At 49.4% G+C, this 21,735-nt stretch overlaps 6 protein-coding genes across 6 annotated transcripts; 2 read left to right on the forward strand and 4 right to left on the reverse strand.

Annotated features, from left to right (window-relative positions):
- Positions 1-1,737: 1,737 nt before the first annotated feature.
- Positions 1,738-2,751, forward strand: LTR84_001333 (uncharacterized protein; the record flags this gene model as incomplete). The annotated part of the gene is made up of 1 exon (XM_064844958.1): positions 1,738-2,751. One exon carries the CDS (start codon positions 1,738-1,740, stop codon positions 2,749-2,751), a length of 1,014 nt encoding a protein of 337 aa, XP_064707216.1.
- Positions 2,752-3,164: 413 nt separating this feature from the next.
- Positions 3,165-3,665, reverse strand: LTR84_001334 (uncharacterized protein; the record flags this gene model as incomplete). The annotated part of the gene is made up of 3 exons (XM_064844959.1): positions 3,165-3,193; positions 3,234-3,306; positions 3,396-3,665. 3 exons carry the CDS (start codon positions 3,663-3,665, stop codon positions 3,165-3,167), a joined length of 372 nt encoding a protein of 123 aa, XP_064707217.1.
- Positions 3,666-4,696: 1,031 nt separating this feature from the next.
- LTR84_001335 (uncharacterized protein) lies at positions 4,697-6,832 on the forward strand (the record flags this gene model as incomplete). Its single annotated transcript, XM_064844960.1, has 1 exon — positions 4,697-6,832. The coding sequence occupies one exon, from the start codon at positions 4,697-4,699 to the stop codon at positions 6,830-6,832; it is 2,136 nt and encodes a 711-aa protein (XP_064707218.1).
- A 1,504-nt stretch (positions 6,833-8,336) lies between these two features.
- LTR84_001336 (uncharacterized protein) lies at positions 8,337-9,206 on the reverse strand (the record flags this gene model as incomplete). The annotated part of the gene is made up of 1 exon (XM_064844961.1): positions 8,337-9,206. The coding sequence occupies one exon, from the start codon at positions 9,204-9,206 to the stop codon at positions 8,337-8,339; it is 870 nt and encodes a 289-aa protein (XP_064707219.1).
- Positions 9,207-11,443: 2,237 nt separating this feature from the next.
- LTR84_001337 (uncharacterized protein) lies at positions 11,444-18,266 on the reverse strand (the record flags this gene model as incomplete). The annotated part of the gene is made up of 7 exons (XM_064844962.1): positions 11,444-12,656; positions 12,709-13,065; positions 13,118-13,288; positions 13,341-13,492; positions 13,550-14,116; positions 15,249-17,835; positions 17,965-18,266. The coding sequence occupies 7 exons, from the start codon at positions 18,264-18,266 to the stop codon at positions 11,444-11,446; spliced, it is 5,349 nt and encodes a 1,782-aa protein (XP_064707220.1).
- Positions 18,267-19,343: 1,077 nt separating this feature from the next.
- LTR84_001338 (uncharacterized protein) lies at positions 19,344-20,206 on the reverse strand (the record flags this gene model as incomplete). The annotated part of the gene is made up of 5 exons (XM_064844963.1): positions 19,344-19,496; positions 19,553-19,687; positions 19,751-19,936; positions 20,052-20,079; positions 20,139-20,206. 5 exons carry the CDS (start codon positions 20,204-20,206, stop codon positions 19,344-19,346), a joined length of 570 nt encoding a protein of 189 aa, XP_064707221.1.
- Positions 20,207-21,735: the final 1,529 nt, after the last annotated feature.

Below are 21,735 nucleotides of genomic sequence, written 5' to 3' on the forward strand. Positions count from 1 at the left end.
GAGCGCAATCTGATCCTCAGCTCTGACAATCTGACAGGCATTAGGCAAGCTTAGACCAGTCCAAGCGTTGTAACGTACACCTTGATCCCACTCAGCATCATTCGTTGGTAGAAGATCATCTAATCTTGGGTGTGTTGTAGCGAAGGGCCTTCCAGGGCAGCCAATTGAGGCAAACCTATATTGAGGGTCAGTCAAACAGTGCCGATTCTCCAGTGACGAGGAGGCTAGGGATTCGATCATAATACTGACCGGTCCAAGATGACAATTGCCCACCACACTCGTCTCCGCTCCTCTGTCTCGACCAACGTCAGGATTTTTCTTGGACTAACCGTCGCACCGATGTTGATACCGAGGGCAAAAGCATAACGGGCACATGCTCCAATAGTTAGATATGCTGCGGGATATATTGCATGTCCAAGCTCGTAGAGAGCTATGAGCAAGCCTGCCTGCAAGACTGGAAGTGAAAACATACTGGATCCTTCCACTTCGAGGTAAAGGTGCTTTGCGGCATGGTACAGTGAAGTGCGTGCGTTTCGCGGATGAGTGGGTGGAAGTGTTGTGATTAGCTTAACGGCGAGAAAAAGTAGCACAATGTCTGGCCAAGCGTGGAACGAGGGACCTAGGTAAGACTGGTAAAAAAGATTCCTAGATATGAACGGCATCCACGGATGGATGTGCCGGAAAAACTTGGCTGCAGTATAGCTGATCGTATTCATGTCTCCAAGTAAGTCTAGAAATTGCACCGGAACCCGGCCGACTGCGCGGGGCAATTCAAGCTGTCCGTGTTGTAGAATCCCAGGATCCAAGAAGAAAACTGTCGGCAAGTCTAAGTTGTGGCCATGCACTCTGCCATTGTTGGTGAGAAAGCCGTACGAGAGCGGATCTGATGATAGTGAGGACCTAAGACTCTGCTCCGAAGTCGAGTATTCGCATGCGAGCCTTCTCCTGATTTGAAGATGGTGAGCCAATTCAAAGTCTGGTGAAAATAGTTGACTGATCGCAATCTCATTGGGTGTTGGTTACCTACTTTGCGCATGACGTACACTTGGGTTGTGCTTTATCACATTTTCTTTTACGTGCCTTGCATGAATTGCATGCTTGCCGCGTTGGTTCGATGTGGGTGTCAGGGGTTTGCATCGTTGAGTGATACATCCCAACCTGAATCTGTTGCTGTGAGATAGAATTCGAACGGCCTTGAAGATCCCTCAAGAACACTGGGAACCCGAGATCCTTGCTTATACGCCCGTCCGCCCAAGTAGCCGCCTGGCATAACAATTGTGATCGGTGAGAAAGATGGCTGAAAAGGTGGGTGTGTGGTTCCGTGGGATCAAGGCTTTGTGCGGCCGAGCCGCGGCCGCTAACTCCCGCCAAATCGGAAGCGAACTCGATTCGATATGGCGAAGACAATAGAATGGGTCCTGGGTGGGTTCTTCTTACATGGACCAAATGTGGATCAGCTACGTCCTCTGACCTGGTGACACTACACTCAGGAGATACCGTCATGAAATCCATTCATTGAACTAGAAGCCAGAAACTCAAACTCTTCTTCATGCGAGATATGTGTTGCAGTGTGCAGGACCGACGGAGTTCTAACACTGCTGTCTATATATCTTTAGACCTACCCTGATAGCATGACAATTGTCCAGTTCGCAACCCATCGTGAATCTTTTTGTCTTTGCTCTCAAACCCTTTTCGCAGCTGAACAGATCCGTCGCTATTCAACAGCTCTTCGTGGTCATGAGCCAATACGCATCGGTTCATGCCAATCCCCAGGGTGCCGGAGATGCTCGACCAACTGCTGCCCAAATCATTCGCGATGAATCGCTTGAGGGAGAACTCAGGGGCAAAGTTATCGTTATCACTGGCGCCACATCGGGGATTGGACTTGAGACTGCTCGAGCGCTCGCTACCACCGGAGCCAATTTATTCCTCACTGTGAGGGACACGACCAAAGCTGAGGCTACCCTCGGCAGCTTACTGGACTCAAACCCCTCCCGGATCTCGTTGGTGGAAATGGACAATGGTTCCCTCAGTAGTGTCCGGGCGGCGGCAGCCATTATCCTCGAAAAATCAAATCGTCAGATTAATATCCTCGTGAACAATGCCGGGGTTATGGGGTTGGAAAAACTCACGTTCACGGTAGACGGCCATGAGGTGCACTTTGCCACGAATCACCTCTCTCATTTCTTGCTTTTCAAGCTTCTTCAGTCAGCTCTGCTAAGCAGCTCGACTCCCGCCTTTCAATCTCGGGTTGTCATGGTGGCGTCTTCAGCACATCGAGCCTGCACACTTGGTGCAAGTGATGAGTATAACTTTCCGAAAGGAGGATATAATCATGGGATTGCATATGCTAAGTCAAAACTCGCGAACGTCTACATGGCCAATGAGCTGGAGCGTCGGTATGGTGACAAGGGGCTTCATGCTACAAGCCTCCATCCTGGAGCCATCAATAGCAATATATCTAGAAACCTTGGTCCCGAAGCTGTGGAGCAGATCTTGAGTAACGAAGCAGTCGTCAAGATCCTGAAATCACCGGAGCAGGGCGCTGCTACGACGGTTCTTGCTGCAATCGGCAGTGCATGGGAGGGCACAGGAGGGAAGTATCTTGAGGATTGTGCAGAAGCAAGCCGAGGCGTGGACGACCATAATGTGTTTGGAACTGGGTATGTGTTACAAACGTATGATCCAGAGGCCGAACACCGATTATGGGAGGACTCATTGAAAATACTTGGCCTCGAACCCGATGCGTAAAGGAGGGGCTTGAAGGAAATGGAACAAGAGGAGAGTGACTCAGAGAGGCAAGGCGAGCAAAAGTGGCTCTGCCTTCTTTACGTCGCTGAGTTGCGAGGAGTGAGAATCGACCCTGACCGCATGGACGCCGAAACGAGAGAGATTCTGGCGATATGATGGCAAATCTGTCTCACTGAAGGTCACGAAAGGTTGCCCTCATCGATACCACTAAGTGTAGACAGGATAGAGAAAATGAGCTTTGGAAGACTTTTCCTTTCAAAGAACCTATCTACCAGAAATTCCTTTCATTCACTGGCGTGACTTGGAACGATACCTGAGCAAGGGGTGATGTAGCCTCGTCAGATAATGATACGGTCAAAGTGTTGGATAACGCCTATAGTCCAAAATTATATTAACATGGTGCAAGATTCTTATTATAGGATTCGACAACGCCATTCGCCTTCTGAATCTGGGTAAGTGACAGCTAGAAGCAAGAGACTTACGCGGCTTGGTGGTATCTCTCATTGGTGCAAGCGATTTAATGTAGTCACCGAACCATGACTGTGTTTCAATGTTCTGCATGGCGGACGGAATTAGCTGCTCATCACCATTATGGTTTTCCCATTCGCTTGTAGCAATCAATTTCTTTGGTTTCAAGGACTTACATCGCGAATCCAATCACTTGTCGTTGTCCACCCGTGCAAGATTCGAATGTGTCCAGTGTCATTGGGATTCTTGGAGATCTCGCAAAAGGAACACTCTGGATACTCTCGCATCTTATGGACCACAGGAGTGACGATTTTGACATACTCGTCAAGCTTAGAACTGTCAATATAGACGTCCATGCTCATAAGAATACCATTAGGGGAGTTCGAGGTGATGAATTGGCTGATCGGAACAGCTTGGCGATGCTCTTCGACGAATGCAGATGCCATATTTGATGTTGAGTAATTTTGGCTTCAAGATAATTCAACTAGACTTGTATGTGTGTAAGATATGGCCGTTGCTCAGTTCAAGGGGGGATGAAGGTTAAATAGATAACCAGCTTTCACAAATGGGAGATCTTGATTGAATCCGGCAGGCTTCGTGACTCTCCTCATTTAAGCTACAACAAGCTTCGAGTGTATGGAGAGGCAGCCGTTGACAAGCAATTGCGAACTGTGCGGCTGAAGGTTGGCTTTGTTGGTGGCGGTGGAATACGAAGCTGAGCAGTGACTTACGTATTCACAAGCCTGAATTCCACCTGTAGATTTTGTACCCGAAGGACCCTGACATGTCAGGCTCAAGGTGCGCGGCACATCATACGAAGTACCTGTGGTCGACGCTGTTCACGACTACGCCATGGCTGGCGTATGATGTGGCTACCGCTCAAATCGAGACATTTATGGCCGCGGAGATAATCTAACAATCCAACTACGAGGTACAGGGGATGAGAAGTCCGGGGCATTGATCTTTTCGTTCATCCACTGGTTCAGTCAGCCATTCAGTGGTTCTTCAAGTGAGCGAGCACTTGAAATTAGATTGTTGAGGCTACATAGCTCAGAGCGAAGGTCTCGGAGCCCCTACCTGCGTAGTCTGGTACTTGCTTGAACGTTTAACGCCGAGAATTGTCAACTTAGAAGCTTTGTTTGGAACATTTCGCACGCCGCTTTTATGACTTAGAGTAGCGGGCTTCTCTGTCAATTCTGTACTAGGTTGAGAGTAGGCTCTCCTCCCCGCACGAGGCCGTAGTTGCCCGCATTTCTTAGATCACCAGCACTGATTGATGCCTACCTAGGTACAGATACAACAAAGACAACACAGACAACTAACTATTCACTCGGAACCCAATTTCAAGTGTCGCCCTATCTCCTTTTCTTTCACCCTCCTGAAACGTATGACAGCCAAGCTTGGTACCTTCACACAGAGACTCGTACAAATAAGCTCACACTTCACATTTTGGCGAGCCCCTCCCGTCACCGCTGCCATGGACTCCTCCATTCGATCACAATACCTTGCAGATAAACCTCCTACCGTCGTTCGTCTTGAGATTGCACCACACTTCGATGCCCTGAATCCTAAGCAGAAGCGGTATGCTCACCATTTGAGCCGGGCTGCCTTCCTTGGCACTCGCGTCACCCTAGCACAAGTCTCCCCAGAATCACCTGTCATTTACGATCTCATACTATCATTACATGCCGCTACTGGTGGAGACTACAAGGCACTGGCCAAGAAGACATCAGTCTCCGATGAAGATGTAGCTTTTTGGCTTGAATATGCAACACAATTTCTGGGAAATGCAGGCAATTACAAAGGCTTTGGCGACTCAAAGTTCATCCCCAGAATCTCACCAGCTGCACTGAAGAAACTGGCCGCGGTCGACCAAAACACTTCCAGCCTCTTTGAAAAGGCAGAAAGTACCGGTGGGGGAATCTATGAGACAAAGGACCCTGCGTTGATGCATCTAGGCTACCCGGAAGCCGGACACTTGACAGCCTATTATCCGGACTCCCCAACAATCACGAAAGAGGAAATCTCAATTGTGGGAGATGTGCTGGAGGAGAAAAAACTTCTGATTGAGAACACAAGACTACGAAAATTAGCGTCGGGAGATTTCGATCTACTCATTGCCTCTGGCATCACAAATCCCCCCGCGTCAGAGAGAGATCTAGGAGATATCTCTTCCTTGGACCTTACTGGCAAGTTAGCTGGTAAGAAGCTGAACCTCATCTTTGGCGACTACCAAGATGAGATGGCCAAGATTGCTCTTGAGTTTAAGAAAGCCAAGAAGGATGCTGGCAACGAGATCGAGGAGAATATGCTAGATGAATATGCTCGAACATTCGGCACGGGAAGTATACAGGGCTTTGTGGAATCTCAAAGATGGTGGATCAAAAACAAAAAGCCCACTGTCGAAACCGATATCGGATTCGTGGAGACTTATCGTGATCCTCAAGGAGTTCGAGGAGAGTGGGAGGGTTTTGTTGCTATGGTCAACCAAGAACGCACCCGAGCTTTTGGCAAGTTGGTGGACGCGGCTCCAAGTATGATACCAAAGCTACCATGGGACAAGGCCTTTGAAAAAGACAAGTTTCTCAGCCCGGACTTTACCAGCCTGGAAGTCCTCACTTTCGCCGGCAGTGGCATTCCTGCCGGAATAAACATTCCAAATTATGACTTCATCAGACAGAATGAGGGCTTCAAGAACGTCAGCCTGGGCAACGTTCTCAGCGCCAAAGCTCCAAATGAGCCGATCCCATTTGTTCGGAAGGAAGATGACCACCTCTATCGCAAATACCGGGACCCGGCCTTTGAAGTCCAGGTGGGGATCCACGAACTTCTAGGCCATGGTTGTGGCAAATTATTGCAAGAAACTGCTCCGGGAGAATTCAATTTCGACTCCAAGAATCCTCCTACGAGCCCCATCACGAAGAAGCCAATCGAGTCGTGGTACAAGCCTGGTCAGACGTGGTCTAGTGTCTTCGGCTCCATCGCTTCCTCCTATGAAGAATGCCGAGCAGAATGCGTGGCTATGGCATTGGCCTGTGATTTCGAAATTCTTCAAATTTTCGGTTTCGGTGACGGCAAGGAAGACATCAGCAACGAAGCGGGCGACGTTCTCTACGTGTCCTACCTACAAATGGCTCGAGCAGGTGTAGCGGCACTGGAGTACTGGGACCCGAAGTCGCGGAAATGGGGCCAAGCTCATATGCAAGCGCGCTATTCCATTTTACGAGTCTTCCTCGATGCTGGTGGCGACTTCTGCCAGATTAAGTCCCCCAACGGCGACGCGAAGGAACCCGACGATCTAGTCATCTACCTGGACCGAAGCAAGATTCTGTCCCACGGCCGACCCGCAGTAGAAACCTATCTCCAAAAACTACACATCTACAAAGCGACTGCAGACTTTGCGGCTGGTAAGAAACTCTACGACGACATCACCAGCGTGGACGAGTGGTGGGCAGAAAAAGCGCGACCGCTTGTGTTGAAGCGGAAGACGCCGAGAAAGGTTTTCGTCCAGGCCAATACCGTGCTCGATGAGGAGACTGGTGATGTCAAGTTGGTGGAGTACGAGCCCACGCTCGAAGGCATGGTTCAAAGCTACTTCGAGCGGAACGTTTAAGCAAAATTAGCACAGTTGTAGAGAGTTCCTAAAAGGAAATCACTGGCTACCACGTCGTATGGGGCACACACCTCTAGTTGAAAGGCTTGGGTATTAGTTCACCGACGCGCAGCGACACGGTTTAGATACAACGAAAAAGGATGGCCTGAAAATGCATTGCATTGCGCGGAAGGGTCGATATACTCAAGGATGGAATGATCCTCAAATAGGGGTTTGCAGGCCGGACTACCCATATGGCTTCCATTAGGCTGAGATAGATTGATATCGCAGCACAATACCAAGAACCGGGAGACTCAAGTCCGACGCCCAAAAAGGCCAAACGCTGCTCCTTCGTTCATGTAACCCAAACAAGTACTCTGCCCATCTGCCATAGACTTGGATCCAAAGTGAAAGTGGCCCATTCAAGCTCTGTCCTATATAATACTTGTCTCAACTTAGCGGATTGAGACTGCTCTAGATTGTTAAAGGTAACGGGCCACGAGAATAACAAGGCAGCTAGCTTAGCGAGGTCACTTGTTTTACGAGAAACGATTATTGGAAACGGATCCTAGTGGTTTGATTTTTGATAGGAGAACATCCTTTCTTCTGATTTTTTTGGGCCAAGACCGATCCAGTGTCTCCTCATCGCTTGCCTTCCCCTTTTCAGAGGAGTGAGCGCGCGAAAAACACGTGGACCGGCCTGGCTTTAAGCTAATTTTTGTTCTTTTTTATCGCAAATCACATTCGACAAGACCAAAGCGACTTGTGATCGATTGGTCCACATCGAGCGTGTTTGCTCCAAAGCACTTTGTAAGGAGGTGGTTGGGTAGGTCAAGGTGAGATTGGCAACGGTCGACTTGCAAAGTCGAGCGGGTCGGAACTCCCTTCCTCCTCAAGATGCTTTGCGTTTCTGAGTTGGACGTCGATTGATGCAACCGTCGTGTCTCTTCCGACCTCCCTTGCCACCTCTTGCTTGCATCAGATGTCGAAAATGGGGCGAAAAATGTGTAATGTAACATGGTGTGACATGACGGCGTCAATATGTGGTAGTGATTCTGGATATTTTTTTCTTCCTGGTTCTCTGAAAACTTCACTTCTACTCTTTCCTTTCTTCCTTTCTTTCTTTGACGACTGTGATATGATGAAATGATAGGTTGCCGTGAAACCCTGCTGCTTTTCCTCGGATCTCCATTTACAAGTCCGTCAGCGATGTTGGTAGAATAACATCACTCAATAGGGGGTATACAGTATGTTTCACACCCTTGTATTTGTCTCTCCTTAGCCACTGAGAAACTGATCTTCAAACGACCTGCTCAATGATCAATGCCATACTGTGGCATAGCTAATCATTGACCTCTATTTATGAGGACTCACACAACACCATGCTCAAAGCAATGCCGAAATCAATGTATAATCCAGACAACCTCCAACACCGAACACTTGCAAAACTCTTGGGGTTAAAAGCAAAGATGCGAATTGAAAAGCCAGGCTCGTGACAGACCCGGCTAGACACGAGATTGTGCAATTATATCCTCGACTCATACATGTAATTGAGTGTTGGTTTGCGTGTCAAGCCCGTCTTCATACCGTTGCCGTAGTAGTTGTCTGACTTTTGGTTTTCCGGTACACCAGTTCCCTCTGGTTGTTTTGGGATTGGAGGCCCAGGTGCACCCAAATTCTCAGCTTTCTTCTTCTTGGCGGCTTCGGCATCAGCGGCGGCTTGAATCTCTTCTGGTCGAATGAATCGAGGTCCACTGATCTCCATCTTACCCATCTCCAGAAAGCTTCCATCGGGATTGATCCGACGCCGCTCTCCCCCGAAATCGACACCAGCGCCTTGTCTCTGGAAGGCTTCAATCCGTGCACGCTCTGCACGCATCCATTCTCGTCGTGCTATTTCGAACAACGCAATGGTAATGGCCACCATTCCCCATTGGAAGAAGTCTTTAACTGTTGCTAGAGTGCCCAGCATGTTGGCTAGCCCTTGGCCACCGGCATCCTGAAATCGAGATTGAGGACACCATCCAGGTACCTGGCCTTGGTTTCCCGAAAGTATCGGTGCAAGCTCGCATGCTGTGCAGAGGATGGCTTGTGTAAACCAAGCCACGAAATGAAGGAACGAGACGGCGAGTATGAAGAAAGTCGTGGTAGAGGTATAATCGGGATTGTAAACACTGGCTGTACTTTGTCGGTTCCGCGGATTAGGGGCAATTGCGGATGTTCGAGTAGATGGATACGGCGGGACGGGCAAACCATTGAATTGTAGTGCTGCTAGGTGCGAGGTCGTATATAGTAGTGATAGGAATGGAACTGAACCAATGTAGAAGCATAGGTTCAGCCAGTTCCCCGATGCTTTCGTCATTACTCTCGCCCATGCGGCATATTTGGACGACATTATAAGCAGTATGATCGTAAGCACCAGACATACCAGCAGCAAAATGACCTGAGCCACTCTGGTTTGCATGATTGCGGTTGATTGTCCAAATCGAGTGCAATACTGGCGAATTGATGAAGGATGTGTCAGGTCTGTTGAGTTGCTCCTAGCAGTTGATGGTGACCAGGGATCCAGGGAAGGTGTGAAGTTGGAAGCGGCAGGCAGTCCTTGTTTCTCTTAAAGGAACGGAAGGAGTCGAAATGAATCAGCGTCCAGCGCTCAGCGCCAGCGCTGCGTGTGTCTGGCAGAAAAGAAGGGATCCTAAAATTGGCAGGGAGAGAGCCAACAATTCAGGTAGGAAAAAGAATGGCAGGGTGTCAGATCCAGATCTGTATATGAAGAGAAAGAACAACACCAACAACGAACTAACAACAATACCGCGAAAGAATGGAAGGTCAGGTCCGCTGAAGGGGGAAAGGAAAGGAAGAGAGAAAAGGGAAAACAGTCAAGAAGATCAGATGAGGTTCAACAGATTGGCGAGAGGAGGTTCAAGCCAAAACAGGTAGGCAAAATATGGGTACGGGTGGCTATCCTTCCGTACGCTCACCTCGAACCCAGGAGGGGCTAATGGTATCGTCTGTCGTCCCTGTCGATGAGGTGACTCGCGGAGGAAGAACTCCTGTCAGTACCAAGTGAGCTTGGCATGGCGGCAGGTTCAAGACCGTGACGCGTGACGGTACTAGATGAATACCAATTAACGGCCAATTCCCGATGTCACAACGCGTCGTTGATGAATCGTGGGGAGGCTTGATGGTCTGATTGTTGCCAGTTGGTCACCTGGAGGAGAAGGCTCCCGCCATCTTTGTCTGCTCCTGTCGCAGATGATGGCAGCGGAGAACGCTGATTTGGGCTTGGTGCTAGATCTTAGCGCAGTCGATCTGGACGATACGACAGTGGATGCAGCAAATACCGCTTCAGAGTGAGGATCATCTAGGGTTTAGGGGATGATATCTTGGGATAATGTATGGTGAGGCGCTGGCCTCAAGAACAAGCATCAGGAGGGAGTAGCTAGCTAGGGTTGAGGCTGATGTTGAGACTGGGATGCGACACAGATTGTTTGAAGTTGAATGGTTCTAAAACACTGGTTAGCCTCAAAACGGTTAGTGCGTCGTTAAGGTTAAATTAGATCTTGTACTAACTCCTAGAGTTGCGCTACTCCCAAACGGTACATTGCTCTTCCTCAGAATCTCAACGACGAGTAGAGTCGACGATGGCTCATCAAAGACAATTTGAATCACGATAACACCGATGGCCTGATCAGTCTCCTGGTGGCTGACAGCTACAGTGAATCGGGGGGTATACTGTACAATCTACACGTCCTGGTCTCATGGACAACGAGAAAGCTCTCCCATTGTTTCACGTCGAACTTGCTCCTGATTAGCGATCATGAATTACCCCATATCCGTACTACGAGTACCAAGGACATCCCTTTCGATGATCAAAGCTTATTTTTAGGTGTCCTCACCATCGGGCATCCACTCCAAGTACTTCGCACTTCTTGGTAGCCAAAAGTATCACAGCCGGCTTCCGAGCAAGCATTTAGCACTGAGAAAGGCCCGGGACCTTCCTCTCTTAGAGATAGTCCCGATTGTCAAGACTCCTGTCGACGAACTTGGCAACAGACTGGAGAACCGAGTATGGATATGTGGGCAGGACGACCTTTGATCCTGGCTAGGTTTTCCCTGGTTAACATCTACGCTGAGACCATCGGGTCAACCGTCTCCGGACAGTAAATGGAGTGAACTAGTAGTGCTTGGTAGTACAAGCACGGATAGTAGTAGCTAAGAAGGAGAGTCCTTGGGTTCGAAGAATGATGCGATCTCTTTTGAGATCATCATTATTCTTGTACAGAAGAGAGACTTGCGGTATGTCAATGAGCGGTATGATGATCTCATCAGCCAAAGCTGATAGATGCCCGAGAAACCACGATATTAAGTTCCTTTCGCGGTGGTCAACGAAAAAACAAATCAAACCCATCGTCTTGCTCTCTTAACACCTCCTTGCTTGACAAATCCATGAACAAGCTGCAGTCGGCTCCCCTCCGCTACACTAACGGATGAAATGAAGTTGTAACTGATCGTATCGAGTTCTGCCCCTCAGCCTGAACAATTAAATGAATATACCTAGGGTCTGTAATCCTACCCTTATCGTGCCAATCAATAGGCTATGAGCTCCTCATGAGAAAGCACTGCATCTCGTCAATCGGACTTCTTCTCATTCGCTGGCTGCTCGACAGCCGTTTCAGAAGTATCGTGCAACATCGCTACATCTTCTGCTATCACCTGATCCTCTGTCGTCGCTTCTTCGCCGGCACCTGCCTCGGCCGTGCTCACTTCAACGGTATTTGCGCTTTCATGTCCCTCAGGAGCCGGCGTGGTCGATGTGGTTGCTTCGACTTCCGACGTTTGCGCAGGTTGTTCGTGTCCTGTCGCGGCTGCGTCGCTCTCCGTAGGTTGGTCAACTGTCAATCCCTGATTGTTCTGCCGTGTTGACTCGTCCCGAGCAGACGACTCGGTCCCTGTATTTGTTGGTAGGTCGTTTTTCTCGTCCACTTTGGTGTCCTCAGTTGATGGTACGGCCGGTGTGTGAGGAGCATCGGTCTTCTCCACCTCCTCTGCCTCGGTCATTGCGACATCGTCGTGCTCTATGCTGTGGACTGGGGGGGCTTCTGGCGCAACATTGTCGACATTGGAGACTTCATGGCCTGGCGGCTCCACCTCATTGCCCTCAGCTTCTCTCAAGGCGATCTCATCGAGCGCAAGTTGTGCCCATTGCTCCAGCATATTACTCAGCTCAACTGTTGGATCCTCCTTCGCCACTAAGTAGTTGGGATACCGAGAGCTGAAATGCAGATAGTCAGACGGACTCCACGCCATATCTCTGACAATCAATTCCATGCTCTCGAAGACGTCCTGCGTTAATTGTCCTGCGCTTGGGACAATTGGTTGATCATCATCCCGCTCATCAAGAGGCGACGGTTGGGCCTTGACTTTGGCTTCCGTACCTTTGAGCAGCATTTGTGTGACGCCTTTCACAAGCTGCCAGCGCTTTGAGCTCTGGACAAGAATTTTCATGATCTCCAGGAGAAGTCCCTCCTCGTGTGCCGAGTTTAAATTCCCCGAAAGAAGAAAATTCGCACAAAAGATGCTGGATTGAGGTGTCAGCATGCTGTGATATGATGGTCCATATTGATCATCGAATCTCCGTCCGAGTGACACGATGGTGTCAACAATCTGTGCACAAGTCGCTAGAGTCTTAATTCTGACAGCTTGCACTCTCTCGGCATCAGAAATTTCACGCGTAGTCTCGTCGGGTTCATATCGGACTGTTTCCTCGGGCACTTTCGTCACCACACTGGGTGGTGGAGTCGTCCAATTCCACAGAAAGAGACGCGAAAATAGGATAGCCAAACTAATCTTCGGTCAGTACAAACACCAAATTCCTCATTAGCAGGTGATCTTACGCCAAGTCCACAGTGCCGGGAACGATGATGAAGTCCGGCTGGTCGAAACGATGTGCCGCGGGCAGAGAATCATACCACACGCCGTTTTGACGGTCGAGTTCTTGTGCGGCTTCGAACTTTTGCACTGCGTTGAGCTTCGGAAATTCGACAAACAATAGTGACTGAACGTCGCCCATAAAACTATAGGCAAGAGCAAGGGCGTTACACAAACTATGTTGGGGAAGATTGATTGGCTCTTGGTTAAGAGGATATGGCGACCAGGGTGTAAGGTGAGTCTTCCATTCATCGGATTGATAAGGTCTTCTTAGTCTCGGCTTCGACCATGTTGGAGGGCCCATGAAAGAGATTCCAAATCCACTGGAAGATTGTTAGTATATGAGAAGACTTCAATGGTTTGACAGCGGCATACGTGAGGTAGATATATGCTGCCCATTCGACGATCTCGAGAGATTTCTGCAACTCCGGGGAGATTGGCTGCTCGACCTTGGATGAATCATATTGAGCAAGGAATTCAGGTACCATAACCTCGAGCTTCTTCAACGAGGCAGAGCTGATCCTGTCCTTGCCGGCAAAGGCTGCCCTGGAACTCTATCAGAACGATGAGATATGGATCAGGGGTGGGATATACTCACAGCATGATCAGAATAGTGAAGCCTTGAACGTTAGTGAGCGTCAAGGGGTCGGTCTCGAGCTCGTAAAGCCTTTGTGCTTCGTGGAAGAAGTGTTGACCGCGCGTTTCCGAGTCTCCTGCGACAGCAAGCGCTAATGGATGGTCCGAAAACATCTTAATCCGGGGTTAGCTCACTAACTGATCCTGGCCACAGATTTAAGCCATACTTACACAACCCATACCTAGTACCGCATTGACCAGCAATGGCGAGCAATACGGCGAGCTCAAATCCTTGGCCTTGAGAGCCGCGATGAATAAATCCCAGTCGAAATTTAGATAGTGGAAATGGTACCATCCATAGTATGCGGAAAGTAAATGTGACACCAGAGCATTGTCAGAGGTCACTGATGTCCAAGGACCGGCCTCGATTTGAAAGGGTGGCATATCGATGAGCTCACTGATAGCAAGCATGCGACGAATGCCAGCCCCTTCGGGTGGAGGGGGACTTGCGGACAAAGCTCTCTTGGTTTTGTCAGCAAGTTCCCCAGGATTCTTCTCGATGAACTCCAGGATATCCTCGAGTGGCGCATCTCGTTTGATCAGGTCAATGAGCTCGCGGGCTTCAGCGTGCGAAGAATTCCGCAGCTTCAGGAGAAGTCGGTCGAGGGCGTTGCTGCGAAACTCTAGCTCGTCGAGGCGGCGTTTCCTTACTTCCTTTCGTCTTCCATCTTGAGAGGCGTCGTAAACACAGTCTTTGTTCGTATTGCGGCAATTTGAACATGGCGTGTCTTGATCGCACTACCATAGCATTAGATCTCGCCAAATGAAAGAGATGATTGAGTGGTAGCGTTGTAGCCAGAGTACATTGCGCATGCCACAAAGGACAATAGGGACCCCCGGACCTCTGCGGTTCACGGTCTTGGAAGCAAGTAGAAAATAACCACTTTAGTGCATCTCTTCGTGTAAGAGGAACTAAAAAGCCATACTTGCCTTTCTTTTGGCGCTCTTACAATTGAGGCAAGCAACGGAAGCATTGCGCTTCGAGGAGGCTAGCCCCAATTGGGGGAGCGGTGCATCACTCTGATGCCTTCCATTGAAGCTGGAATCTCGAGATGAGTTCGACGTGGCACCGGGAATGCCGGGTCGATTTGGAGACGGATCTTGGGACATCTCGAAAGCTGGCGGCACATTCGCACCAGAAGATGTTGAAGAAACTCTGAATCAGAGTTTTGGTGATCTGGAGTCCAAGCTTCAGACGGCGATCGTATTCATACTTAACAAAATCCCCGCCGGCTTGACAGGGGTAGTTTACCCATGAGCCACTCCTCCACAACAGCTGAAAATGTCATGCGCTGTGTGGATGGGCTTTGCAAGCGATCGTACTGCCAAAAAGACTGAATAATCCCAGTGGCAGACACTGGACGCAGGATGCATGAATACCCAAGGTGGCTTGGATGGGGATCATCTAGAATCAACTTTTGTCCCCATTTTTCGAGTCTTTAGTGGCCGTTGAGCATGCAAGCGCTGCAGCACACTCACTCCGCAACATCTAGGTTGAAGGGTTACAGTGGTCCACTAACTCCAGTCCGACGTCTTGTTTTAGCAAGGATTCGGTTCGGAGACATATACCCGCATGATACCGTGGGGGATGGTTCTTCGTGGTTCTGCCTCGCTAAAGCTGTCATGCATTGATGCTGGATGTTTCTTTTGGACTTCGTGAGATACCGGATCATTCTACTGTTTTTCATGTCATCAAACTTATGTACCTATGTATGTCGAGTTAAGCACTGGGGCCAGTAGTTCACCATCACATGCTTAGCCGTATCAGTCTCTCAACCCACTTCCTTGCATCGACCCCTACGCCCTCACCCACTGCTCTTGGGTTTGTTGTTGCTGAAGATGCAGAAAGAGTCCCCTTAGAACCACTCACATCACGGCTACGTGGCTGCTCTCGAAGTAGCCACCTCCCTGACGAGCTAATGTTCCTCGAATCCCCTCGGCTTCCGGATGCATCTCTGTTATTCGAGGTGGGCTCTTGAGACCTCCGGATGAGAAACGCTTCCCTAACCTCTTGTTCTGTGGAGTTGTCCGAGCCCGTTTCTTGAGCATTCTTCATAGAGCTAGTATCCTTGGCCTTGTCTGAGGGTTCTTTCTGGGCACTGATACGCATCCATGCCACCCACCATCCTCTTGAGGTTTTGACGCTCCTCTCTATCTCCTCTCGTCCTGCTCCAGCCTCATGAAGTTCAGGGCCACGACAACGGGTTGCGACCCAAATATTCAGTAGATGGGTGTACGTATTGAGAGCGTCAACTCGTGTCCAGTCATGCTTGATCAGGCCACCTCCGTTTGAGGGAGATGAGGCTCCCGAGGCTGAAGATGACCCTATTGGTATGCCCAGGGTATACCATGACCCGGAGACGGTCACGGGCCGCTGTGAAAGCTGATGACGGTGTAACCCCTCTGCTGCAAGGCTTCCTGGCATTGGAATATTAGGGATTGAGGTGCGGATCGTTAACTTTGATGGGTAATAGATAAAATCATAGATCTCTGGCGAAGCTTGTGCGGTCGATTTAGATCTCTGTTCTTCAAGACCCATAGCATCTGAATCCAATCCAGGACCCAAAGCTTCTTGTAATCGCTCTTGCCATACAGCCAAGTCCGTACTTCGCAGTAAACTTTTCTGCAATGGTCCGAGGGTGTGATGGATTGAACGATAAAAGGCTGGCATGGTAAGGTTGGGCGTTCGCAGCTGGAAGAGAAAAACGAACATGAAAGGCTGATGGACATATACTGCGATTTGAACTTTCTCGTGGGTGATATTGGGTTGACTGCCATCAACAGAAGCTCCAGCACTAGTCTTACCCTCACCATGAGGGGAGTATCCTTGCCCCTTGGAACTAGGTATTGTGTCTACAAGACCTCGCGCTTTTGAAACGGAGAGATGACTTAATCGTGCTGAAGACATTTCGACGGTCAAAGTACGAAGAAAAAGGCGATGCGTACGTGTCCCTGGCGAAGAAGATGGAGCTGTGATTGCACTCGATTCCAAACTGTCAGTAGTTCTCGATGTGTCGCCTTCATCATGGTCAAATTCAGTGTTTTCCAGATCACCCGATAATCCAATCAAGAATCTGCCAATAGACTGCTCAAGTCGCTGGACAAAGGGTACTTCATCTTCGTCACTGACTTCAGGCGTGGGATCTATGTGGTGGAGATCGTCTTCAGTTTTCGTTTGCCCAGCTTCTTCGTCTGGTCCAGTTGTTGTAGATGTCGGTTTCGCTTCGCCAGGTAGGTGGCCAGAAGCGAAACCTTTAGGGTTCAGTGTCCAGCTCGAACCATAACCTAGGCTCAAGTACTTCATCATTTTGTCCGTGCCAAAAAGTGTACCATCTGCATGAGTATCTTTGGCCTCTTTACTGTCATTGTGACCCCGATTGGGCTCAGGGCTCTTGCTTGAGGCTCGAGCACCGGCTGCTGCAACTGCATTATCCAAGGAGTTTTCGACAACACTAACAAGTGGGGCTGGAATTCTAGGAGCGTTGACATTGTTTTCGATTGCCCTTTTGTGGAGCTTCGACGCTTTACCGTGGGGTGATCTGAGTCGGAGCTCCGATCGCTTTACGCGTTCGGATTCGTGGCTAGGGTGAGCTTGTGCTCCTGGATCAGGAGTTCTCCTTGTCTTCTTACGATGTCTTGGTCGAGAGGCAGGGTTTTCCCCAATTCCGTAAGCACTGTCGCCATGGACAAAAATTGACTCCATCCACTGTGAAATGGTAGCGAGTGATCTACGCGAAACACCCCCAATTCCGGAGAAAATGATACCATCCTGGGCCCTCGAACTTTCAGCATTTCCCAACCAGGGCTCAGGCTCCCCGAAGCTTTTGGCTACTTTCGGATCTTTGCTGGACTGGAGGTCGATCGCTGTCGATGGTGCATCGCCATAACGTGCCACCACCAGATCGATGAGTCCTTCGGTCCGATGCGCAAAGTCCTCAAGCACTTCACGCTCACCACTGCCCCATCCTTCTTCTCCGACTCCAATGCCAAGCTCGCCACCACCCGCGAGTTTGATGCCATCAAAGAGCTCGATAGCCGGGTGTCCATGCAATAAGACGTCCCAGTTCCATATAAACTTGGTCCAATATCGATCAAGCAGATTGCAAAAGTGCTCTCTATTACTTGAGTGCTTTCTCCAGAGTTCAGACAAGCTGGAAGCATGGTGAAGTAGAAAAATTCGGTATGCTTGAGTTAATTGGCTGAGTAGTAGTTGTGGAGAAGCGACCTCACGCGAAGAGTACTCAACCACATCTGGAGGGGTTGTCTTTTGTCCAACTCCTCGATCCTTACCCGAGCTTGCAGCACGTTGCATCGTGGAAGCGTTGGTCGTAGCGTTGGATGGCAATTGGGTTAGCTCGATAGAAGCAAGAATCCACCATTGTGGTTCGAGTTCTTTCAATACAACGCGGGATTTCTCAGATTCAATCGACTCGAGAGGCACACCACTTGAGAAGTTCCTGAATAACAACAAATATCAGCACAGGTATCCTCTTGCAATAACCAGGTTTTTGTTCGATAGTGTGTAGAACCATTTTGATCATCATGGAATGGTCATGATTTTTAGGGACGAGTTTCTGCCTACCTACTTTACAAAATGCACCATTCCCTGAGCCAGGCCGACTTGTCGAAGCCGTTCATTTTTCTCACGCTCTTCTTCCTCTTCTTCAGTGGAAGTACGCCTCTGTTCTCCTTCAGATGCGCTATGGTCTTTTATATTGTTATTGTGCCCCTCCCTACGCCGTTTCTCCGATCGCGCGTCATGGTCTTTTGAGTAGTAAAATAGTATCTGGTCTCCAAGGGTCTCGTCTGTAGGTCCAAGGGAAGGATTGTAGATGGCTAGGTATGATAGGTGAGCGGGAACAACACGCGGACGAGTAATGGTTGTCATCTTGAATTGTGACAGGCCATGCGTTTTCGACAGCAGCTATCGTCATGGTGAGACTTCATAGCCACTGTAGAGACCTTGAAAAATGATCCACTGCATACTTGAGTGGACAAACCACAATATCAAGGAGGGGGAGTTACGAGTTCACGTCCTACTAGAATTCAGCATTTCCTTGACTCACCAGATCGTGTTTCCAAGGCCTTTCGGCTACGTCACCGTTTTGAGACAGAGCACGTGATAGTCCGCGCCAGTGGCTGAAGAGCACGTGCCATCCATTCAACGTTTCAATCACGGTTGCTGAGGGCAGGCTGCAAAGGCAACTGGAGTGGCCATATCCATGGACGGTAGCTCTTACGGTATGTAGTATCGAGCGCTGTCGGGAATAGACACTATCTGGTCTCAACGAAACAGAGGTGTTTGAAGACATAGTTTCAGCAATGATTATGGAACGAAGAGTGGGGGTTGAGAGACACAAGAATCTCGATACATGGATGAGATTCGAGATGCCCGATGAATACTGTGAACCATCTTGGAAATCGAAAAAATGTTTTCTTGGAACAAAGTGAACGTGCCTGAGCCCTTGGAAGAAGTTTGAACATAGGCGTTCGCAAAGCTTGAAAATATCGGTAAGATGTCCAGTACGTCGGCTGAGTCCCAATCTGAAAGCAACGAGTGGGGGATAAAATTAATGCTCATTGGAAAACGGCTTTAAGTAAGAGGACAAACGCCGTGAATGGATTTCCTATCTCGATGACTCGACATTTCACGACTCTGGCCAAGCCATGCTGCTAGGAAGTCCCGTTCGAGTTTGCCCATTCATAGTCCCTTTGCAAAATCTTGTATTGCTTCAACCCTCACTCCATCCTTCACTCGATAAAGAGAAAACTAATGTATCAGTGCAGAAAAGCACCGTGACCAAGCCACCAAACCAGACCTGCGTCGAAGCAAGAACAAGGAAAACCGGGGTTCTCGACTGGAATCTGCACTCTGCAACCTGTGTTGATGATATCCTGATATAGTTTGTTGTGCGGGCGGCCAGGTCCAGTTGTGTATGCTCCCGAGAGGCAGATGGTGTATCCTTTACAAGATTGAGCACTTCTTGCTTTTACCGCTCTTTCGTGTCAACAAAGCAGCACGGGTGGCACTTTCAAAGACCTCGCGAACTCCCTGGTTAGTCTTGGCCGAGCATTCGAGGTACTTGTAGGCCCCAATCTTCTTGCGTACTTCCTCACCCTAGATCGCTCATGTCAGATATGTTATCCAAAGATCTGGTGGGGACAACAACCAACCTGTTCTGCAGTGACGGGTTTTTGAGAGGTCTTGGCCAGCTCTTCGGTGGTCTTGGGGTCATATCGGAGATCGTTCTTGCATCCTACGAGGATGATTGGGAGACCTTGGCAGAAATGGAGGACTTCAGAAATCCACTAATGAGACATGTCAGATGATGATCCATCGAATCAAAGGTCAAGTCTTGCCTTCTCTTGAACGTTGTCGAGGGAATCGGGGGAGTCAATGGCGAAGCAGATGAGGATGACATGGGAATCTGGATAGGACAGAGGTCGAAGACGATCGTAATCTTCCTGGCCAGCCGTATCCCATAGGGCTAGTTCAACATGTTTTCCATCTACTTCAACATCTGCAACGTAGTTCTCAAAGACAGTAGGGACGTAAACCTGTTGTCAAGTCTGTCAGTCATGATCTTCTGAAAGCCGAGATGTGGCATCATGTTTATTGCATGAACGGCGTGGTTCTGGGGAGGATGATAGGCGTAGGTTGGGAGTGGTGTACCTCAGGGAATGTGCCCTTGGAGAAGACACTGGAAAACATGATCAGCACGGTAATTCTGGATGCCATTGACCAAGTTACTCGACTCACATCAACAAACAGGTCTTTCCGCATGCACCATCACCGACGATGACAAGCTTGCGACGAATCTCAGCCATGGCGGCTGTAGCGGAGATGGTTAGATAGAGTCGGGAAAAAGGCAGACCAAAGGATGGCGGATGAGGGTAGAGAAGTGATGGAAAGGACGGTAGAGGGCTCTGCAGAAGAGGAGAGTTGGCGCAGGCGATGGATAGAAGAAGGTGTGGGATGGAGAGATGGTAAGTAGGTATGAAGAGAGGTTGAGAGACAAATGCAGGAAGCACCTTTTCGGGGTAAACTAGTATGGATGTGGCTAAAACACAGACCTGCCTGGCTTGTGCCTACAGGTGCGGTGAGTGGTGGAGAGGATTGCGCGTAGCACACAAGAGTGCAATTGCGGTGGGATGGTCGAGATGAATGATTTTACCCTTCAAGTCGAATATGTCACTGCGATGATGGGGATGGAGGAGAAGATGAGTCGTGAAATCGCCTTGGGAAGGGTTGAGAAGGCGTTTGGTTCGCGGTGGTTACCTGATACTAGCCCAGGTTACGGATATCGATGATCACGGTGGTGGTTGTGAGTCTACCAAGAGTCCAGCCCGGAGGGGGCAGGGCAACGACCATGCATGCATTATCCATTGGGGGACGAGGACGCCTATCAGTTAGTGAATCGCCCTCTAGGAACCATAACATTGCATAATTCGACCACCTATGGAGGGACTCGTGGTCAAGATCACCACCCGAACTGCCTCAATACCTACCTAGGTACCTGATGCCTAACTAATAACGTCGAGTCCGAATTTACTGGCGCCATCACTGGTTACCTAGGTATTGTCGTGAGTATTGTTGGGAACTCGGAGGATGACCTTGAATCCAGAATGGGCCGCGAAACCAGTCAGCCGACGCAACACAACACGCGCAATCGGTCACCAGAAATCCGGCCAGGCTTGGTTAACCTCGAATTGCCGCTTCCTGGTACTAGTACCTATGGTTGGTGACTGCCCATGGTCACGGAGTGGTGCCTAGACACGATGGCCCCCCCAAGCAGATACCTGAGGGATGCATCTTGGAGTCAGTTCAGCTGGCAACTCACAGACATGATTATTCTGTAGACCTCCACGGCTGCTTGACTCACCGATTGGGGCTGATTCACCCTTCTTATCGCCCTGCAGTGCATGAAACAGTGGTTGGATTTCAGTACCGAAGACTCCGTGATAGCGTGCTCACAAGCGTGGGATCCCCCGGAGTTTGCCTTGAGGCGTCTTCTGAGGACAGACTACTCGGTAACTTATACAACGATTCCAGACTTACCGTGTGCAGCATACGGATACTGGACCTGTAATAATAATATCAATGTTACTGACCTGATTATTGTCATATTTTATCAGGATTTCTCTCATGTCATCTCTCCTGTGAGCGTCAAATGCCAATCGTGTTCAGTTGTCGGATAGTGTCTCCGGGGCTTGTTTCCGCTGCCACCCACCCATTGCAGTAGGCACCTACAGGCTACAGGTAGGCACCCAGGTACCTAGGTAGGTACCGTACAAGAGGTACGTTTCTCCCTAATGCAGGGTCAACGGTCAGGCGGCAATACTTGGACAGTTACAGA

Source organism: Exophiala bonariae (assembly GCF_035927105.1).
Source record: "Exophiala bonariae strain CCFEE 5792 chromosome Unknown scaffold_10, whole genome shotgun sequence".
Taxonomy (NCBI): domain Eukaryota; kingdom Fungi; phylum Ascomycota; class Eurotiomycetes; order Chaetothyriales; family Herpotrichiellaceae; genus Exophiala; species Exophiala bonariae.